This window comes from Nothoprocta perdicaria, unplaced genomic scaffold (assembly GCF_003342845.1).
Source record: "Nothoprocta perdicaria isolate Ctin4 unplaced genomic scaffold, notPer1 scaffold_30, whole genome shotgun sequence".
In the NCBI taxonomy this organism is placed as follows: Eukaryota; Metazoa; Chordata; class Aves; order Tinamiformes; family Tinamidae; genus Nothoprocta; species Nothoprocta perdicaria.
This window is the reverse complement of record NW_020455533.1, coordinates 4,489,292-4,509,828: the sequence shown is the minus strand read 5'-3', so window position 1 is coordinate 4,509,828 and position 20,537 is coordinate 4,489,292. Positions and strand designations below refer to the sequence as shown.

The following is a 20,537-nucleotide window of genomic DNA, read 5'->3' as shown; positions in this document are numbered from 1 at the left end:
TTARAATTCATTCCGTGCTATCTGTGTGGAAGTACTTTTCAGTGCCTTCAGTTTGCATCTGTATAAGTAGATGGCATAACATAAAAATGTTATTTTTCCAGAGATTTTTTGTCTTGTTTTGTTGTTGAAAAGTTAACTACAGTGTGGAGAGGTTAATTGTCTTGCAACATGTCTATGGTTGACTCCCGAGTGACTATTATTTAAAAAATAATTATGCTTTAAGTGGCTTTATAGATTATCTTCACTAATCTAGTCAGCAGCGACACCCGAACGTACAACAGTTTCCCTGAGCTGTTGCTTCTGCGGTATCAATAGCAACACCAGTTGGTTTTTAAAGAAGCATATATGTCTCAACTGATTTGTGTGGTGCTTTCTGCTCTGGAGGAGGGTGCAACATTCTAGCATTATTTTGGTGTATTATAGTGCTTTTTGTGTTCTTCTTTGCAGGTCACTCCAAGGTCTGAGACCCCCATAAACAGCGTCAGTAACAGTTTGGAAAATGTACTACACACGTCAACACATTCCATTGAGGAGTCATTGCCCAAGAGGCCTTCAGGGAAGCACTCCAAAGGTGTGTCCYGTCTTTATTCTTCCCTTGGGGAAAGAGCTAGCGCCTCTTCATGGCAATTAATGGTACTTTTAATCAGGATCGGAGCCGGGAATTTCACTGCTTTACTGTTGGATTGAGCAAAGACACTCTGGAAGAGTGTTTGCGGGCAGTATTTGTTAATATATCAGTGAAAAAWGTTCAGCAAGAGACAAGAATGAGTATTCTTCTGTCAGAAAATAAGCAGGAAAATTGAGTTTACTAACTTAGCTTGGGTCAAATGTTCTCAAAGAATTTATCTTTTTTCTTTGGGGCATTCAAGCTGTCGTCTTTGTAGTAGCAGTTTGTCTTACACAGAGCATCCTGTGTGAGTGCTGCTTTCCTGGTGAGAGAAGGCAGGTAAAGCAGCAAGGTTTCCACTCCCTTCCAACTTTCTCTTGGTTTCCAAGAATGGCAACTGGGAAACTGAGGGAAGAGAAGGAGTTAAGGATAGGAGACAGCTTGCACCTTAGCACATGTGCACAAGCTTTCTAACACCTCCAAAACCAACCATTAATCCAAAGCAGGTCTTTGCACTTTTTTCAGTGATATGTTAAATCATGAACTGGCTGAAAAATGAGTTTAATGACTGAATTGGTAAGTATATGTTCCWGAAAAATATGATTTTTTTTGAAGGAAAAGGAAACATTATGTGAGRGAATTTTTGAACTGGGAGCAGCTGTTTGTATAGAACAGCTTTTGTGACCTCTTCATGGGGTTAATAAAAATGGTGCTGGATGATCAGATTGTCTCAGGTAAAGTATACCATCACATCAGTTGCACTTGTGTTTTGCCTTCAGATATATATTTTTTAAATTCTGTGAACTGTGTAAATGAGAAGTTGTGTGGAATAGCTCTTTGGAGTTCTGTTTCTCCACCACTGCTTTGCAGCATAACCTTGTACAACTGTTTCCATTTGTAAACAAATAYAGTTTAATACTAGCACCACTTGGGTTATGATCAAGATTTTCAAAGCACAACTGCACTTGTGAAAGGAAGCAGAGGAACTGATGCACCCAGGAAGTACTTGAACAACCCAAGGAAATGTTTGTAGCTTCCCTCCCCTGGACCTCCTTTTCCATGACATACACAACTGTAATCCAAATAGCTGTAAGTAGCAATAATTTTTTACAGCAGAATAGTGCTGTAAGTAGCTGTTTCTCCAGCTGTGAAAGCTATCAGGATAGGAGAAAATGCAACATTAAGCAGCAGCATGGTTAGGTTTGTGGCTTTCATCTGATAAAAATAGGACAGGGTTCAACACTGTTTTCATTCGTACTCAGTGATTGCTGTTCCAGTACCTGAATAGATGCCAAGATTAGTCATGGTACACTGTAAAAATTAATTATGTTTTTCTCTGATCTTGTTTTTCCCCTTATAGAATACCTGCTTAGTTTTCAGAAAATGTAGCTTTTTAATTTGTAGATTGCCTTAGTGATAGCTGGTAGGAGCCATGGAAAAACACAGCAGTTTTTACTGACCGATATCCTGCTTTCTGGTTGACCAGCAGTAAAAATTGCTTCTGAATTCTCCTTGCTCTGTGTTGATGTGGATGGCAGGGAGTTTTCCTCTCGAGGTTGTAGAGTGCAGCTGAAGATCACTTGCCAGCCTGGGGCCACGATTGCACTTCTACAGACCTCACATTCTCTGAGCAAACGGGCACAGCTGTTAATTTAGCAGATTCTGCTAAGAATAGAGCAATTTAACTTATCTTAGAGCACACGAAATTCAAAATCACATGGGTTGCTTGCCTGGTGTAATTTGTTGATAGTATTTTTTAGTGAGTTCTGTTTCATATCTCAGATGGGCAGAATTTCTCTTTCGGGCTCAGMAGTGAGCGAGCTGCTCAAGCTCATCCTTGTCTTGACAGGAGGACTAGAGCTGGGCCAGCTGAAARTTAACAGTTGCATTTGAAATATAGAAATGAGACACATTAAAGGCATAATATGCATCATATTCAGTTGGATTGCAGGCCAAGTTCATATTAATTCACTGAATGGTTTTAATCCTGGTTTATAGAAATTTGTGACATAACATAGATTGTATATGTGTGAGTCAGCAGGCTTATAGTAAACTTGGACGCAAAAGCGATTGATGTCTGTCTCACTAATCCACCCTCCGAATCCAGCTTTTAGCATAAAAYACTTCATGCTTCTAGATGGAGAAATAAACAGGAATAGTGGAGCGTGCTGCTGAATATTTAACTGTGGTGGAAGTCTTTGTAAGCACTTATGTTTGCATAATTAAGTGATTAGCTGGAAACATTCATCCATGCTTCATCTGGAGACTTGGCAAATGTATATGTTATGGATAATTAGACTGTGCTATCTGCATAGAATAGTACTACCTGCTTGCATTGTGAAACAAGCTGAAAGGAACATGAGTTGGAGGTTATGAGTCCTTCCTTCCATCTAAGGCTCAGCTAAGGGCAGGAATGTTGCTGGATGTTGGGGCACTAGATTGGTGCCCAAGTTATTGGGAACAGGGACCTGCTGGGACACGGTGGTTGCACTTCCCATCTTGTGATTACTGATACTCAGATGGTTATTTAGCCAAATTAACCAGTTTCTGTATGCCAAGAAACCAGTCTTAGCTAAAGCTGTTCTTTTTCTGCGTGAACCAATGGTCAGGCAAGGTAAGATGGACATTTCTGTATAGTCTATTTCCTTCTGAATTAAACGTTTAAAGTAAAATTTTGTTTCACAGCTCAGAGAAAGGTCTTGGGTCTGTAGACATAAACCACACATACCTGGACATGCTCATATTGATGTGCAAGGATGTGGCTCTTCTCTGAAATTCGGGCGTAATTTGCAGTAGTGTAATTTGTGCTTTTCACTCTAAAGTGTAATTTGTATGTTCAGTAATTTAGGATCATCCAAATACATTCTCACTGCTGTGGACGTTATTTTAACTGGAGATAACTTTGGGAATTAGGCTTTCCCTTCTCTCAGGACTGGTTGTCACGTTACCCTCACAAGCTACTGGAAGATTTATATACAGTATTTACAGGTTTTTAGTAYTTTGGCAGGTCTTACTGCTCAAGAAAAAAACTGAGGCTAATAAGGACAGATTTYTATGTTGCATATAATTCAAATTCCCATAATGGTGCGTTGTTGCATTTTTTTTACTGTTTCTAGAATGCAACTAGGTTTTAACTGTGCTTTTAGCATTAAGATTAACCCGGTGTTCTGAGGTTACCCTGCTGTTCTGTGCACAAGGGAGCTGCGTGCAGGGCCTGGACATGCCAGCTGTGCCAGGCGATCCCYGCTCCGTTTGCAAGCTCGAGATAGAGGTTTGATACTCTGCAGTCTCTGGGGAGCTACCTGCAGAGCCTTTCCCCAGAGCACGCGACACAGATGATGGAAGGAGGTTGCAGGTGAAAAATGGCTAAATTATATTTGCTGGCAACCTCTACAGGCAATCCTAGGCTGATAGCTAGGGGGAATTCAGTCAATAGGTGCCAAAATCCAGAATGAGGCATCCGACTTTAGTGCATCCATTCACAAAACTTAATTTGCAGCAAGCGTGTAGGTGTGGAGGTATTCCGACCWTGTGTGGCAATTCCCAAAAGAATATGGCCAGGTTAATCAAATCTCAATGAAAAATTCAACTTGCTTTGTAAAAAGAAAGTTTGAAGGGATGCAAACACTGGAGATGTTATTAATTACTCTTGTTGTAGTGTTCCAAAGGGAATGATTCAGCCGTTAGGTGGATCACACTGCAGGCAAGTAATGCTATTATTCTGTGCATATGACATTTTTTAGCAATGTATTAAACATGGTCAGCAACCACAGCATATTTTCCAAAAGCACAGTGGAATAAAGAACACTGTACCAGATGTTGAAGTACAGAACAAAAGAATCTTTATAATAAAAGCACTTTAGGTTGCAGAATATTACAGAAGACTGCAGTCTAAGGACCTCTTTTCTATATTACAGAGTAAAATCATGATTTGTCACAGCCCTGTTCTAAATTTTCTGCCCTGGAAGTTCTGCGTGGTATTTGAGGGGCCCATTACTGGTATGAGGCTTTGCAGGTATTTCCATTGCTGCTTTCCTCTGTAAAGGAAGATGAAGATGATTTCAGTCTTGAAGATGATTTTCTGTATGAGACGAGTATAATTTTCCCTGGAAGCGAAAGGTCTTCCTTATCCTTGCTTCCTGTGCATTTAAATTGTCTTTCCTTTGCTGCTACCACACAAAACCTCAATCATCTCCAAGCCAKGCTGCTTTCAAATGAAGCAACTGGTGAAATCTGATCTGTTGGAGTGAAGCTGAATCACAACCCTTGCAGCACGTGTGTCTAATGATAACCACAAACTGCTTTCTGTAGGCAGGGAGGAGTAAAACTTCCCCATGTGCACTCTGGATGTAGTGTGCTTTATTCTGCAGTTTGCACTCTATATAGTGCTCTAGAGCACAGTAAAACTTCTTGTTTAATTCAGACTTRCACTATTTGTTCACCCCTGAGTTGAGGTTTTGCAGAATTTGACTGGAATAAAGAGGCTTACAGGATAATAAGAACTGCAGGTGGTCGGTGTGATGGGGAAAAACGCACAAATTTTAGAGAAAATATATCTCAGTGATGTATTTAGTATTGGTTTAATACGAGGATGTAAAGTATATAGCTTCCATTAATGCTGTAGACCTCGGGTAGAATTTGAATTCCAGGTAGGTTAAGCAGATTGTTGTATGTAATGATCTTTGTAATCTACATTGTTCTATTAAAACAGCAGAATGTGTGATGGGAGCTATGCAGAAATCTCAGTTGCTCCTATTTTCTACCTTATTTCCTTTGGGCAAAATGTATTTATATGGTCTTCTCCTTGCTGTTTTTGTCTTGCTTCCTTGGATCATCTCTTTTTTCCCCCCCAAAAAACATATATGTATATTTAACTACATAAGCTATCTCAACAACATTGGTTGACTACTGTTGGCCTAAATGTTTCTTTAAGCCCTGTCCTGTAATCTTTTAGAAAAATAGCACCCTTTAAAGTTGTATTTAGTTTTTTCAGCTGTTTATGTTTTTGTGCGTTTTATCTCTGAAGTAAACTTCAGCACTACAGATGAGGCCTGGGTTGCACRGAAGTCACTGAATTCCAGACTTTCTTGCTGTTTCCAGTGTAGTATTTTAATGAGTATGAAGTATGTAGAGTTATTTCTAGCAGTCCAATGTGAGGATCAGTGTACTAAATGTTTTGATGTTGCCTCATTCCCCCTTTACTTGGAGATTACTGAATATTGAGAAACATGTGCATAAATCTTGTGGCCTGGTTGCCCATAGCTGGTGTTGGAGTTCAGCTAAGGTTGGAGGTTGAACTTGGGGATAAGGGAAATCATGTGATTTTTATTTATTTATTAAAAGAATATTGCCTTTTTAATCTGAAGCTTTGCAGATTGTGCAGAAGTATCTGCTCTCATGCAGGCAAGAATATATATGTCCATTTTATGTCATCAAAGGCAGAGGCCAAGTAAAGTAGTTCCCCTGTTGGCTTTTTTAGGCCTGGAACTGGAATTATAAACTCCTGGAATGCACCTGGACTCTGGTAAATTCACATTGTTAGGTGGTGCTGCGGGTTAATGAGTTAACTTTTGTACTCTTGAGTCAGTATTTGTCAGCCTTRGGAACCTCTTTCCCCATAACCAGCTTTGTCACAAGAAATCTAGGATTTCAGTAGCAGGATGTAAGGGAGGAGGAACAAGAGCAACCTAAGGAGCCGCTGTAAAGAGCATGGACACAGCAGCACGCTTAGAAAAAACATGTACTCTTCATTACTTCAGGCTAGTATTTAATACTATTTGCACTCTTCTGTGGCTCTTCAGAGTATTGCTTATGAATGTAGGCAGCTTTTGTCCRTGAAAGCCTGGAAGTGGCTGCTATGGAGCATTGATTAGTTACGCTGATTAAATCAGTGATCCTTCCAGCCACTGATAGGGAAGCAATTGCATGACCACCTGCTAGTAATGGAAACTACTTAAGAGACTTCAGCTTTTAATGGAATTTGCAGCAAACAGGCAAAAGCAGCTTTTATCAGATTTTTAGGTAATGGCTTAATGAAGGGATTTTGAAATAACTCAAGAATCGGAAAAGAATCAGAAAACTTTTACCCATCTGTGAATCTTAGAACTAGCACTCAGCTTATAACTACATGGAATATCTTTGTAAAGGTTGGGAATGGAGGAGATTTTTAAATGTTRGAACTTACTGCAAGGTGGAAAATGCGTCATGGCACTGGTGGCAGCAATGGGATGGCAAAACAGCAGATGCTGCKTGAGGACCGAGCACAGGGTGTTGGAAGTGGGCAGCATTTCTTACAACTCGGCACCTTTTAACATCTGGTTGTGGCTGTTTGAGCCTTCCCGTTCTGTTAGCGTGTCAAAAATGAGAACAGATTTTGAAATAGAGAGTTGGAAATAAATGGCTTATCCTGGTTTTATCTAGGTTTACATTTTCCTGAACTAAATTGAACCAAAAATCCTCACTTTAAAGGAGAAAAATGGTAGTGACTCACCTGTCACCTTGAAAACTATAGTCTCTGAGACCATTTTTCACTTAACTGTCACTAGTGCTTTACTGTCTAAATAGCAGCTCGCTTGCTGCATGCAGAGAGCTCAGAGTTTTAGCTGGTTAGTCTGTAGGGGTAGGTGCTCTTTTTTTGTTAATTCATTGTTAAATCTCCCCATTTTCCAGATGTGCATTTAAGTTTGGATCTTTTTTTTCTCAAAGCTGCCTTATGGAGGATAACAGACTTTGAAAAAATACAACCATTTTATCAACAGGTAGCTGGAATTTTTATGGATATTTCTTTATATAAGCCAGCAAATTCTTCACGTCTACCAAATTATGGGTCTAGATGTGAGAATTAATGAGAACTTTGATAAGATTTCTTATCTTTTAATGTCATGATCACTGAGGCTTTTCTCTGCAGGCGGAGGCGGCTGCTTTTCACGTGCTCTGAGACTCCTGCAGACAGAAGAGCAGATATTGCAGGGCTTGAGATGACATTACAGAAGCTGGTGGTATTGAGAATTGGAAACAGTAAATGCTGTTTTCAAGTAGGGGAGTAAGTTGCAGAAGGAAATACATTATCTTTAGTACAGAGCGTTGACATGACATATTGGTCTGGTTTGAAAACGAGGAGGTGGGTGGAAAGGAAAGATTGGAACATTTCACAAAAAAAAAAGCTGTTTACTTTGCCAGCAATTTTCTTTGCTTCCCCTGCTATTACTGCAAATATTTCTCTGCTCTGCTTTCCCTACTTTCTAATCCTAAATTGACCTTATTTTGTAAATGACAACACTTTATTTCCATGGAAGTGGTAGTGATTTCTCACGTTTGGTATTTGACATAAGGAACAGATGGACTGCAAAGAAGCAGCCAATGTAATAATACTCGGAGCAGCGAGAGACCCTTTGCGAATGGTAGCTCATAAATTTAACGGAAGGACATGTGCAGTTAGAGGGGAGGAAATTGGTTGTGTTTTTTAAACAGACTTCTCTTGTACTCTGCCCGCCAGCTGATGCCAGCCTTGGGATTCGGAGGTCAGAAAACAGTGGGTGTTTTTCAGGCTGCAGCTTCAAACGCCGCGTTGATGCCTCGGGACCTCTGCGGATCGCTGTGCAAGAACTAGCAATTCATATGTTCCAGCTCTGGTTTTGCTCGCGGTTTTCTGTAGAGGCTTGTTCCTATATCCGTGAAATTAGACTAATTCTTGTTGCACGTCAGGGCTGCCTTAGTGTTTGTGTAGCTCCCTGGGAAAAAAAACCATTGGGCTTTGGGTCCGGATGCTTGGGATTTCCTTAACAGGTGGTCAGAAAGGCTCTCAGCACATTTTGTAGACAAAAGCAAGTTGCTCACCTTTGTTTTGCTGAAGCATTTAAAGATTCATTTATTAGCAGTTAAATATGCCCATACTTGCTCATATCTAGTTATGCGGATGCTAATACTTAATTACTGATAGAGTCAGGAGGAAGCAAGAATAAAATGAAAATGAAGCAGCAAAACTGTGTGCTAATTCAGTTGTGCCAAATTATTTAAAGAAACTGTATTACCTAAAATAGACTACTCTGTTATTTAAATAAAGCTAGAATCTTGTTCCATGCAGACTTAAGGAACACTGATGAAATACCAGTGAATAAACAGATATTTTGAGAACTAGGTTTAGGTTTGATAGCTATATGTGTAATGAAAGCAACTAGAGTTGTTCATGGGTTGATGCTGAACAATAATTTGAGAATAAAATCTCCTTTTGGAATTGCAACTATTGCAAATTGGAAGAGCTTTCAGGGGTTGTCCCAGTCTGCTGTCTAGCAGGGCATTTTGCACTGCCAGGTACCTCCCTGCAAGGGAGGAATTGTGGCTCTGCTCCATATCCTTTAGCACTTTCACACTGGAAAATCCCAGGTGATAATTATGCAAAAAGATTATTTTATTTTTCAAGTGCAAATAGTAGTTGTAAGCTTGAAGTTAGATCGCTCTTCTTGCTGACTTGTTCTTGTACCTGTTGGAGAAGAGCAACAGCTTTCCAGCATTCCCTCTGCCGGGAGTGGATGCATTTCATCCGTGCGTGGTGCATGTGCTATTTTTAACAGTAACTCRAAGGGCTAGCCCTGCTAAAATTACCTCATTGATGCACACAGCTGAGAGGAAACKGCATAAAGCAGTGTAGGAGATGGTCTCTTGTGCTCTCTGCTTCTGTGGATCAATTACTCAATATGTGCAATTCAGGCCGAGACTGAGCTGGACCGTCTTGCTCAATTCAGACTTTAATTTCTTGTAAACCATCCTGTGGATGTATATAATAAGGGAGTTTTGTGTGGGAGGAACAGGATGAGATATTAGGGATTTGGAGAGCTGAAAGTATGGCCCTTCCTGTTGGTGATATAAAACAGCTCAGGGATTTRCCAGTGCTCTTGACATCTTGCAAAAGATGGTCGGGAATAGAGCTTTAAAGTGCATTTAGTTGACCTTATCCTGCATATTTAAGCATCTCGTGGTAAGTGTGTTGCTGCGAAGCCGTGGGGAGCAGTTTTCTGCTGTGGTTGCAGGGAATTTCCTCTGGCTTGCCCAATGTTAGGATCTGCTTTGCCTTCCCTTGTTCTTGCTTCGTAGATGTGTAAGAACAGTGATCCTCTAATGACGGTTCCATGTCTCAGAAATCAGCTTCAATGCTGAGTTAYGACTTTATTCAATCTCTTTGAGTCACTGGCCAAATCTTGTCTGCAAGGAAGGAACAATGATYCACACAAAACTACAAAAGTAAAACCAAATATTAAAACCTAAGGCCTCAGTCCCCAGAATATGCAAGAATGTCCCAGAAGCAGCTGTGCAGAGGGAGATTTCTTCCCTTCTGAACTAAGCACCTAAATGGATTTGTGGCCCTTGGGGCCTTGGCAAGACTGTGTTCAAGTTGTACACATGCATGCACTCTCAGCRCTCTTCTAGATTCTGTACAGTCTATTCTAATATGTATGATCTAATCTAGGTTGTAGAAGCATTAAAGGGACCATAGGATGCTTAGTTTTTCATTGTTACATTTCCATACTCCTCTTTGAGCTGTTTTGAAGCTGCTATCAATTTACTTGGTCTTTGCTGCTATTACCTGCTTGTTACTTCAAAGATGCCAATCCCATTTACAAAAAATGTAAAAAACCTGCAGTTTATTTATACCACCATTGGACTGCACTGCCACGAGTAACTTTCCCCATCAGACTAGCTGCAGATATTTGTGTTGAAATATATGTGCATCCCTGCTGCATTTCCCTTTGAGCAGGAGAAGCTCCTGCCTCCTTCGAGGGCTGAAGAAATCCCTCAGCAGAGGCAGAGCCAGCAGCCACCCGATCCCGGTGCCCGGGAACACAGTTTGTCCCCAGTTTGTCCCTTCAGGCCAGGGCTGCTGCGGGATCGTCGCCTGATACGGCTTGTGTGCTGCAGCCCACAAAACCTGTAGCAGCTCTGCTGCAAAATAGTCATATATATAATATACATGTAATTTTATAGCTTTAACATGATATTCAGGCCCTCATTTGGTGAGTTTTTAGTGTAAAGCTTTGCTGGGAAAAGCCTTGTCAGGTTAGTTGTGAAATTTTTTTACAATAGGACAGTATTTTTAATAGAGTAACAGCGGGTGTAATCGTCTAAGCAGGACCCAGAAGACTTAAAGGAATGAAACACCCTGTGTGATGGGGYGACTCTACCATCCAGTCTCTCAAAGGTAGTTGCTGCCCAGGGTGAGTTGCTTGGAGCTCAGCTGTTTTATTGCCCTGGCTCTGCAGCGCTTGGGTGTGAGRCTGTCAAAACCATCCGATTTTAGGACATTGCTCAAAACTTCAAAGCGAATCTCAGCTCAAAGGTCCCCACTGGTGCTGCCTGCCTGAATGAGTGGAGTTTTCCTGTCTGCCCCTTTGCAGCGGCTACTGGAGAGGTTTATGTTATTTTTCTATGTGCCAAACATGCATTTGCTGCATCGAGAGYCATGCACATCCAAGGCTTCAGCTGCATTAAACTTGTGTCCTTTAACATTTGGCAAAGCCTGAGCTTGCTAGAGCTTTAGCACACAGGCTGAGAACAGGGAAACAGGCTACACTGGGCATCTTCCATTGAAAACTGCCTTGTGTACATAACGTAACGGAGCAGAACTGGTCATCTAACTTGTCCTGGGCTTGTGGTTGGCAGCAAACGTTTCTCAGGAAGGATGAGCAAGCATGAGACTTCCATAGGGTGAGCTGACCTTAAAAAGAGAGAAACGAAGCCAGTTTTCTGTTTTAAAAGCAATTTGTTACAAACAGTAAATAATCACTCCGTCAGATAAGACCAGACTAAATATACAACTGCGTATTTATTGAGTAAGTAAAAATACTTGTGCACAAAGTTGAACATCTCTCCATTGCCAAGATATTTTTACTAGCATGGACGGCATAATTAGATAGGGACAGCCTGCTTATTTTAATTACACAAAAATGTATGTAGTTACTGAAGCTGCCTTSCAGTAGAGCATTTGTGCAGTTATTTTTGCAGGAGTGTGTCTCAAAGGAACATTCAGCTCATTTTGAGAAGTCTCCTGTTATTTCTTTTTAAGTCGGAAAAGGAAGATGAGTCACTAGGCCAGATTTTTAAGCAAATTAAATCCACACTAGTGTCCATAACTTACAGATGCTTCTCTTAAGTTACGTGCAAATAGCTAAATAGATGTAGCTACATGGTATAATTAGTCAGTTTGGGGAATCAGGCAGGAAATATGTTTTACAAATTAAAGTGTAAAGCCCTTTAAAAACAAATAGCYGTCTGCCCCAGTCCTCCCGCAGCAACAAAATTTGACTAAATGCTTCATCTCCAGCAATGCCTCTGAATTCATTGTGGGAGATCTTCAACCCTGGTGCTTCAAAAAGGTACCTGAACTCGTGCTTGAAAATGCCAGAAGGCGTTTAATGGTATTAAATATGTAATTCCCGGTTGCATATATTCTGTCTGTAGGGGGAAATAGGAGGTATTCCTTATATTTCCTAACAAGTAATTTTATTAGAGGCAAAGGCACATTTTACCTGTTGCTGAATTGACCTTTACTAATTAATGTCAAACTCTTGCAGCTGTTCTTGGCTCTGCATCACAGTGCTCCTACCCGGAGCATTATTATATATATTTGAAGAGCAAATCCCTGGTAAGTGCGTGTTTCAAGGAACAGCACCTGTCCAGGGTGACGTGTTGCTTCTCAGATTTAGCAGAGCTATTGCACACAAAGATCCAATGCAGCAGCGTGTATAATTTACTCTGTAAAAGCTATTTTTTCTGACATAATAAAAGAGGAAAAGCTGCTTATAGACACTTGTCTCTTCAGGGGCTGGAAGAGACTGTTTGCCATTAGTAACATGGAAGTCCTTGGCCTGAAGTATCTGGTAAGAAGAGCCTTGGGCTCCACGTTTGTGCCTCCTGATCTCGAAAGCAGCTGGCTGATTTTTCTGTTTTTTGCATTTTCCTGCCCAGCTGCAAGTCCTCCGCAGCCTGCAGGGCCCGCAGCTTTCTGGGTTCTTTGTAAAGCTCTCGAATGCCATGAAGTTGTGAAACCCTCATTCAGCTCGATTGGCTTCGGTGGCCGCCTCAAGTGCTGACAGTGTCATTCAGTATTAACCAAAGCAGGGTGTGAGCCCAATTAAGAATGTTAATGCTAAGATATATGGCTTTTTTTTTTTAGTATCTGCTTTTTTTTTTTTTGGAGAAACATAGGGTCAGGCTGCAATTGAACTGAGCCAAACGGAGGAAACAGCAGGAACAAGAAAACTGCTAGTTTGAATGGGGGTGAGTGATACAATCCCAACCTATTATTGCYTCTGATCTGCTGCCAAAAATAGGCCGGTAGTCTAGATCTCAAAAAGAAAACGATGTAATGATTTCCTGTGGAATATTGCAGTTCCTAGTCTTGCATTTCTATTTTAAAGCAGGATTATTTTTCCCTGAAAACTAACATTCTAAGTGGTGATTTTGATCACTTTTGATTCTGAATAGTTTCTAAATCGGAAGAATCCTTATTTCTTACAAAGAAAAAGGGACACTTTTCACGAGCAGTTCTTCCACTAGTGCTTTCAGGTGGTCRTGACATCCAAGGAAGCTCTCAAATACAGAGTTTGCAAGTCAACGTGTGGCTTCYGTGACTGTTTCAGCAATTCTGGTCTTGCTGTGGTCTCTGCTAAGCTTGTATGATACTGTAAATGTGCTAATCTCACCCTGGAATGCAGCCCTTGGTTCTGTGGGTAGGTCAGAGGTAYAGAATAAATTGAAGATATTTCTTCTGGCATGGGGAAAAGCGAAAGATCTCACTGTGCTCTCCTCTAATTCTCCTGCATTCTTTGGGAGAGGGCATGATACATGAACATTTAAGTTGAAGCATAAGTTACGCAAGAAGCGAGCTTGTGTGTAAAGGCTTTGGGGTCCTTTTTTTTTGAGTTTAACATCTCAAATGTTTTTTCAATCCCTATTGAGAAACCTCCAACCAATACATTATGTGAAAACAGGTTACCCAACTAATTCTGAAGTTTGCTGAAAAGGTGTAATTTATCTCATTGCTAATGAAGAGATATTTTTTCCTTGTCAATGGAGTTTGCTGTAGAGCAAATTATTTCATCCTTTTCTATATTAGACCTTCTCCAGGAGTAGCAAAAATAGAATGATTCTCCAGAAAGAAACATTTATTTCCTTATCTCTCTTTTCTTCATGGGTCTTCAGGGTTTTTCCTCAAGCTCTAGATGCTCTCTGGAAGCAGCTTTTCCCCYCTGGTATAGTTATAAATGGGCATCCTTGTAGTTGTCATGTTCATCACATAAGTTAAATTTAACAGACACTTGTCTATTTTAAATTGCTATAATGCTACTTTCCTTAAGGAAAACAATATATSACCTCCCTATTCATCTCTTCATGGTCTTTTCCCTGCCCAGAAGCAGTTTCTGCAAGTATCAAGGTTACTCACCATAGAACACCTTACCGATGGGCCACAGTCCAAATAGTGTAGTAGTGTTTCCGTGTAGCTCGGCCATCTCTTTCTTGGAAGGGAACGGTTTGGGTGTGAGTTAATGTGTCGTGAGGCAATCCAAGGTGAGCTTTTGCTGCCTGCTGACTAGAGCAAAGTTCAAGTTTAATGGTGTCTCCCGTCTGAGTATTCAGTCATTCAGAACCTCCCAGGGCGAAGTTTGAAAGTTCAGCCTGGTTTTGGAGGTCCAGGTCGTGGGGGCGCTTCCCAAGTGAAATCTTATGGAGAGGTCTTGGAGAGACATCAAGAGTAGCAGCCTTTTCTTCACTTTAATGGCAATCATTATTCAAGTTAATAATGTGGTGCTTTCTACTTAAAACACGCCCAATTTGAGGTCCTGGGCCATATCATTAATATCCAGATGGGTCTACTCAAAGATGCTGAGCGATACCAAGGTTGAGCTCTTGGTTCTCATTAATTTTGTCTTGGTGTTCATTCTACAAAGCAGACCAAAATGGGCAGCCATTTCTGTGTGCTTTGAAAACCCTGGAGTTGATTCTGCAGGTGCTCCTCACATGAATAATTTAAATTTTGAGAAGCAGAAGGCTAGTGAAATAAAATACATTTAGTTTAGTAAAAAACTTCAGTGTGTGTTTGTGGTAGAAATGGATCAGTATATTGGCTGGTAAGAGGTGGAATGAATCTCTACTAGCTTTTTTCATTCTTATATCTTAAATAAAAAGCTTTAAAAACAAGTGCAAAACTAAGAGGCTCTTTTAAAASTACACAAAAACATTCTTAAGCTGCTACTTGTAAGCACTTTCTAAGCTTTTCTTTTTGTAATCAGAGGACTAACTGATCTTTTCACAGAAAATTCCTTGTAATTTCTTGTGCTTTGTAGTATCTGTGCTTTGAAAATACAAAAAGAAGGGATAAACTTTTTCCCCTTTTCCTCACAGGAGCTCACTTAGGATTTTTCTTTCTTTAAAATATTGTGGCATTTTTTCCTCTTATCATGTACGGTGTCTCAAGAGCTACATTAAGTCCAAGTCCCTTGGCTTTCCAGTTTTGTTCTCTGAATTCTTTAGAGCGTTTATCTGTGCCATACAAGCAGAAGCTATATGCAGTGATTTAATAAAAGAAAATAACTATCTATTAACATATGTAAATGTTATGGAAACTGTTCCTTCAGGCTCTGTGTGGCAAATGCTTCCTAGGATCTTCACGGTTTGTTCTTGCCCAGTTGCTCAGCTCTTGGCTTTCCAGTTTCCATCTCTTCTCATATCAATGCAAGAAGGGCTGGAGGAGARAAGTTGGTGATGATTGAGATGCTTCATTCCGTTCCTTGACCCACTAAGAGCATTTTGGGCATCCCAGTCATCTCTGTGCAGGTTTTGGAAACTCCACCTGAATCTTACGCTCAGYTTGCATCAATCCTTCACTTCCATAAGTGGATGTTGACATCTTGRGTCTAATGACTTGAGACCAACCTAGTGTGGCCTCAGATGTCCTTTCCTCTTGTGCGTAAATAGGGAATTAGTGGGAGATCCCTCCCTTTCAGAGGGAGAGGCCGGGCAAAGAATGACATGCGGAGAGCCAGAGGGTTTTGTGCTTTGCTGGGGCGAGAGGGCAGGAGTTGTGCCTTCATTTCTGCCTTCACAAAACTCAACTCCTTGTGCGTTTAATGCASTAACCTTCAGCCAAATGGGTAATTCTCAGGTTGGGATAGAAAGATACGGAAGTGACTCAAATATCTTTATTTGTTGGATCTGTTTTACCTTGAAATTTTAAATCAGCAGGCAAAAGCCATCAGGTCTACTTATATTTGAAAAGGAGAAAAGACAAATGAATGGGTAAGCAACAGCCATCAAGGTGCAGAGTGATGAGCTTCATTTACAGTCTGGTAGCTTTGGTTTTTTTTCTCTTTTCATGCTGATTTAAAACCTTGTGCCTAGATACTGGGAACGTGTGTAAGAAAGAACTGGCAGGGTCGCATATTCTGTGACCCTCAAAGTCTTTCTCTTTTTCTGCAATTCTGCCTGAGCTGGGCATGTTCGAGTAGCTAAAGCAAATGTAAATGAGAAGCAGGAAATACTAATGAGGAGACACATTATCCTGGCATATGGGAAGAGAGCCGACTGGCTGGGAGCAGGGAGTTTCTTTTGCAGGGGAGAGTTGCCAGGTGGGCAGAAGTCCTGGGATTATGGAGCAATGTGGGGGAAGGTGTGAGTTATTTGGGGAAGGGAGAGCATGGAGCTTCCCTTGGGTTGTAAAACAAAACCTGGACTGAAGCTTAAGGGCTGCTGTGTTCCCAGTGGCTCTGAGCTGCTGCTTGGGGCCTGTTTGCAATAGCAGTCGCTATCGTAAGGCACTGAGTAACTTCATAAACCTCTGAAAAGCTACTCAAAAAGGGAAAGGGAAATGCTGGCTGGCTTTTATGTTGCAGGGTATCTCCAAAGGACGGCGAAACAGCATCTTTTCTTCCTTCTATACTGGAAGTTAGCTAAAAACACCATTGAAGCCCTCATGAGCTGGGACAAGATGCTGTTTTTCATCTTCAAGCTGTGGGAGCTGTTGTGCTGTCTGGACATCTCTGTGAGAGGATCCCTGTAGTTAACAATCAAGGGTAGAGCTGGGGTAATTTATTTAGCAGGACTGCAGTTGTTCAAACGCAAGTCTCTGTGCCAGCCACCATTCCGTGCGCAACTCATAACTATGTGCCAAGGAAAGCAGCAAATAAAGTTTAAAAGGAGAAAAAAAAAAAACCCCATCACTTAGGAAATTCAGTGATGGAAAATCTCTGCTAGGGGAAGTTGTTTCACACTGTCTGTTGCCCTTTCAGACTAAAGTTCAGCAAACTGCAGAGATTCAACCATTTCAAAATCGGGTTCTTGGGCAGGAGGAAAGGGATGTTTCTGGTTGTGTGGAGCTGTCCCAGCGCTCTGCCCCTTTCCACATGATGCCACAAAGCGGTTTCAGGGTACGTGTTTTATCCATACCCCAGTTAGGGGCTGCCACAGCCTCAGTGGGAGCCTCTCCTACAGTGCAGAAGCTTTAGAAACCTCCGTTCTCTCATTCTGTGGTCCCTTCCACGTTGCATTTGTGATATCCAGCTCCCCATTTCCCTTACCTGCCCTTAAACCCAGCATCTACCTKTTTTTCCTAAAAATTTTCCTTAAAAAAATCTCCTAAATTTTCCTAAAAAAAAATTGGGAAACTTGATTTCTGCAGAGTTCAGCATCCTGAAAGCACAGCAGTATCATGTGGCCTTAATTCTGGATGATGGGTTTTCTGGTCAGGGAGTCGGTCACAGTGATGCTGGTCACAGTCAGCCCTCTGAGCCATTTCCTCTGGTTTTGGGAGTAAATACAGCAAAGGTTGTTTTCTTTTTCTCCTTAAGATCTGCTCACTCCTGCTTGGGAGATGGCATTTTTTTTTCTTCCTGAGTTTTATGGATTCAATTGCTCTGAATAAAGTTAAGCTTCRTGGCARATTTCGGAAAGTTATTTAATAAAGWCAACCTTGGGTTAAATAGCACTGCAAAGTAGCATGCTAGGAGCTCAAATAACAGATTTATACAACTCAATGAATTTAACAAGAACTCTAGACTTTGTYAGACTAATGATATTTGTCATGCTTTTCACCAGTAAGGGCAGAATTTCTGGGGTACTTTGTATTGCTCTGAAATTATCCAGACAACTGTCCATTGAAAAGTATGGATGTGCTGTATAGGGAATTGTATTTCTTGCTSTAGAACAGGCTGGATTTTACAGATTCAGTGCAGAATCACTGCAGCCAGCGCAGAAATAGCTACGTAATGATCCACTCTGCTAATTGCAATCATTTTGCAGGGGATAAATTTGCTGCAGCAGATTGTATTCACTGAGCAAGCTCAGACCCCAAGTTCAGCTTGAAAGGTCATGTTCTCATCAACACAACGAGCTCCATGGGACGACATAAAGTTTCTTATTAACCCATGTAGTAAAACAAAAAGTTTCACTTTATGCTGACAAGTAGTTCTGTTTTACAAGGGCAATCATGAATAGCTCTCAGAGATAGCATTGGAGCGCTGTAGAAAATTTAAGTGATGCGAAAACTTTCAGTAAAGTAACTYTAGATTTRCTATAAATATCCCCCTAAGTAACAYGTGCACATCTATATGGCTTTCTTTGTCCCCCTGCAGAGACATATGTCGCAGCAGTTGACACTGGTCGCTCTGCAACTCATCTGCTCGTCAGTCAGCTGTTCCACCAGCAGAACGGTGGTRAAACCCTCTCTCAATACCCACTTTACCCAGTTCTTCCCCCCTGCGATACATCTGAAGTATGAATCATTCCAGTTTCATACCTTTTAGTTGTTGTGTGCATGACAAAAGGTGCCCTGGATTCTCATAGATAAGTTAAACAGAGGTAGGTTTTTTTCTTCAGACAGCAAGAACAGCTTTGAACCACTTCAAAGCATGTTTAAATCCTTATACTGCTTCCCAGATAACTCATTGGTATCAGGCATGCAGAAGATTTATTCCAGTGATGTTCAACATACAGCATAACAGCAAACTGGTACTGTAAAATCATAGCAAAAGTGTGCAAGCAATTCACTGAAAACTTCAAGTCTCTGCAAACGGAGTAAGTTATAGGAGAAAGTAAGGAAGGATTTGGCATTGTGCATAGGCTTAGGAATTTGCATTATTGTACTTGGGGATYACATAGTGAACAGCTGAGGTAATCTTAAAGGAGATGCTAATTTTGCATTTTAAACACCAGAGGGTACAAATATCTACAGATCTATTTTAAACTTGGTACTTTGAAGAAATTTGGCTGCAGAGAAATCAGGCCGCCGGAAGAGAAGGTCTGTGGAAAGGCCAAGATGTAGGTTGTAACGTTGTAAAAATCACCAGGACGCAAGACTCTTAAAATGTGTATGGTGAAGACTTTTGAAACAAGTCATAGTTGTTTCAGATAGAGAAAAAGCTTTGGCTGAAGTCTCCCTATGGGGACTAGCGAGATGGTGAAACCAGATGTCTGAAACAAGGTGTTGCYGGGTCCTTTTTATCTGCAAAATGAAGGGTGCTATCTGCCTACTTGCTTTTAACATTAGGATTAATCCATGCATATTTGTGTAGCTTTCTCTTCCCGTGCTGATGAGTGCAATGATAAGGCCATGAGGAAAGGCCAGAAGTCTTGTGTTGAGTGCCTTGGCTGGTTGATGGCCAAAACTAAACCGGGAGCACCCTTTGAAAGAAGAGAACTGGCGAGGAAGAGCCCCCCAAATACTCTCAAAGCACGTCTGACACTACCAAAGAATAATGGCTTTTATGTGTGCTTAAGAATACCCTTCTCATCCTCCTTCTTTCTTTGCTTTCTCATAGTGAGTGTTGAAAAAGTGGAGCTAAAGGGACTGGCGCACAAGAAGAATGAGAGAAATGTTGAATATTCCTTTGAGGTGAGTTTTGGCGACGGGCCTTTTTGCACCCTCRGGGAAGGGAGGGTAACACTTGAAAAGGAATTAAAGAAATGCTCAGACCTCCGTGGTAGATCACAAAAATGGATCTAGTGGAGCTCCTTGGGGATGGATGTTAGTCCTTTTCTGTGTTATTTTGGAGTAGTCTTAAAATTGCTATTGTTTGAAATTCACGGATAACTCAGATGATTTGGTAGGTGGGATGCAGAGCTACAAAATTCACTCTGCTGCAGCCAGTGTGACCGAGTATGTACTTAGGAGAGCGAAGTAATTCATGTCACACACACGGAATGGGAATCTGTCCTGGAAAACTCAACCTAAAAAGAATTTAAATCTTATTCTGGACAAACAAGAGAACTTAAGACTCTTTGGGTAGAATTGTAACAAACGGAAGCCCTGTGCCTGTGGAGGAAGAGCTGGAATGGTCATTTTTCTTTGTATTCAACTTTGAGGGGTTTGTGAGAATGTGATGAATTGTTCAGATGCTCCTGCTCTCAAATATGACTTTGAAGAGTTTAGAAAAGAGCTATGTAAACTGTTCAAGGCTAATACTAGGAAAATGCCATGTAGTGAGAGACTTTACGGGAGCATGACTTAAGTATCATACAGAAGAGTTTTCAGAAGAAAAAGCTACTTTCTATTGAGGAGGYTGCAACAGCAAGAGGCATAACAGGAACCATTCACCGAAGAGCAAAGCCAGCCACACTTGAAGTGGAAACGAGAACAGTTTTTGGAATGAGAGGTTGGCCACAAGCTACCAGAAGTGTGTCCCTGCCTCGCTTTTCACTTGGCTTTTGGTGGTTCTGTTTATTAAAGGGTGAAATCAAATGATTGCTCCCAGTGTCTGTGAACTTACCATCTCRCTCTGTGAGAAGTTGTGTTAGTGACAGAAAAACCCAGACTCGGGGTTGTGCAAGGAAGAGTGACACGATGCTTTTCTCCCGCCTGGCTTGAGCAACGTATTCCAAAATGCAGACTGCAAAGCCCAGAAAATGTCTCCGCTTTACTTAATGAGGCACCCGAGCCAAACAGGGA

At 41.1% G+C, this 20,537-nt stretch overlaps 1 protein-coding gene across 1 annotated transcript in view; it reads left to right on the top strand.

Annotated features, from left to right (window-relative positions):
• Positions 1 to 20,537, top strand: part of ZCCHC14 (zinc finger CCHC-type containing 14) — a 47,461-nt gene that overhangs the window by 11,731 nt on the left and 15,193 nt on the right. The window contains exons 2-3 of the mRNA XM_026042333.1: positions 448 to 571; positions 19,411 to 19,484. Of these exons, the coding sequence (XP_025898118.1) occupies positions 448 to 571; positions 19,411 to 19,484 (198 nt within the window). The remainder of the gene's footprint in view (positions 1 to 447; positions 572 to 19,410; positions 19,485 to 20,537) is intronic.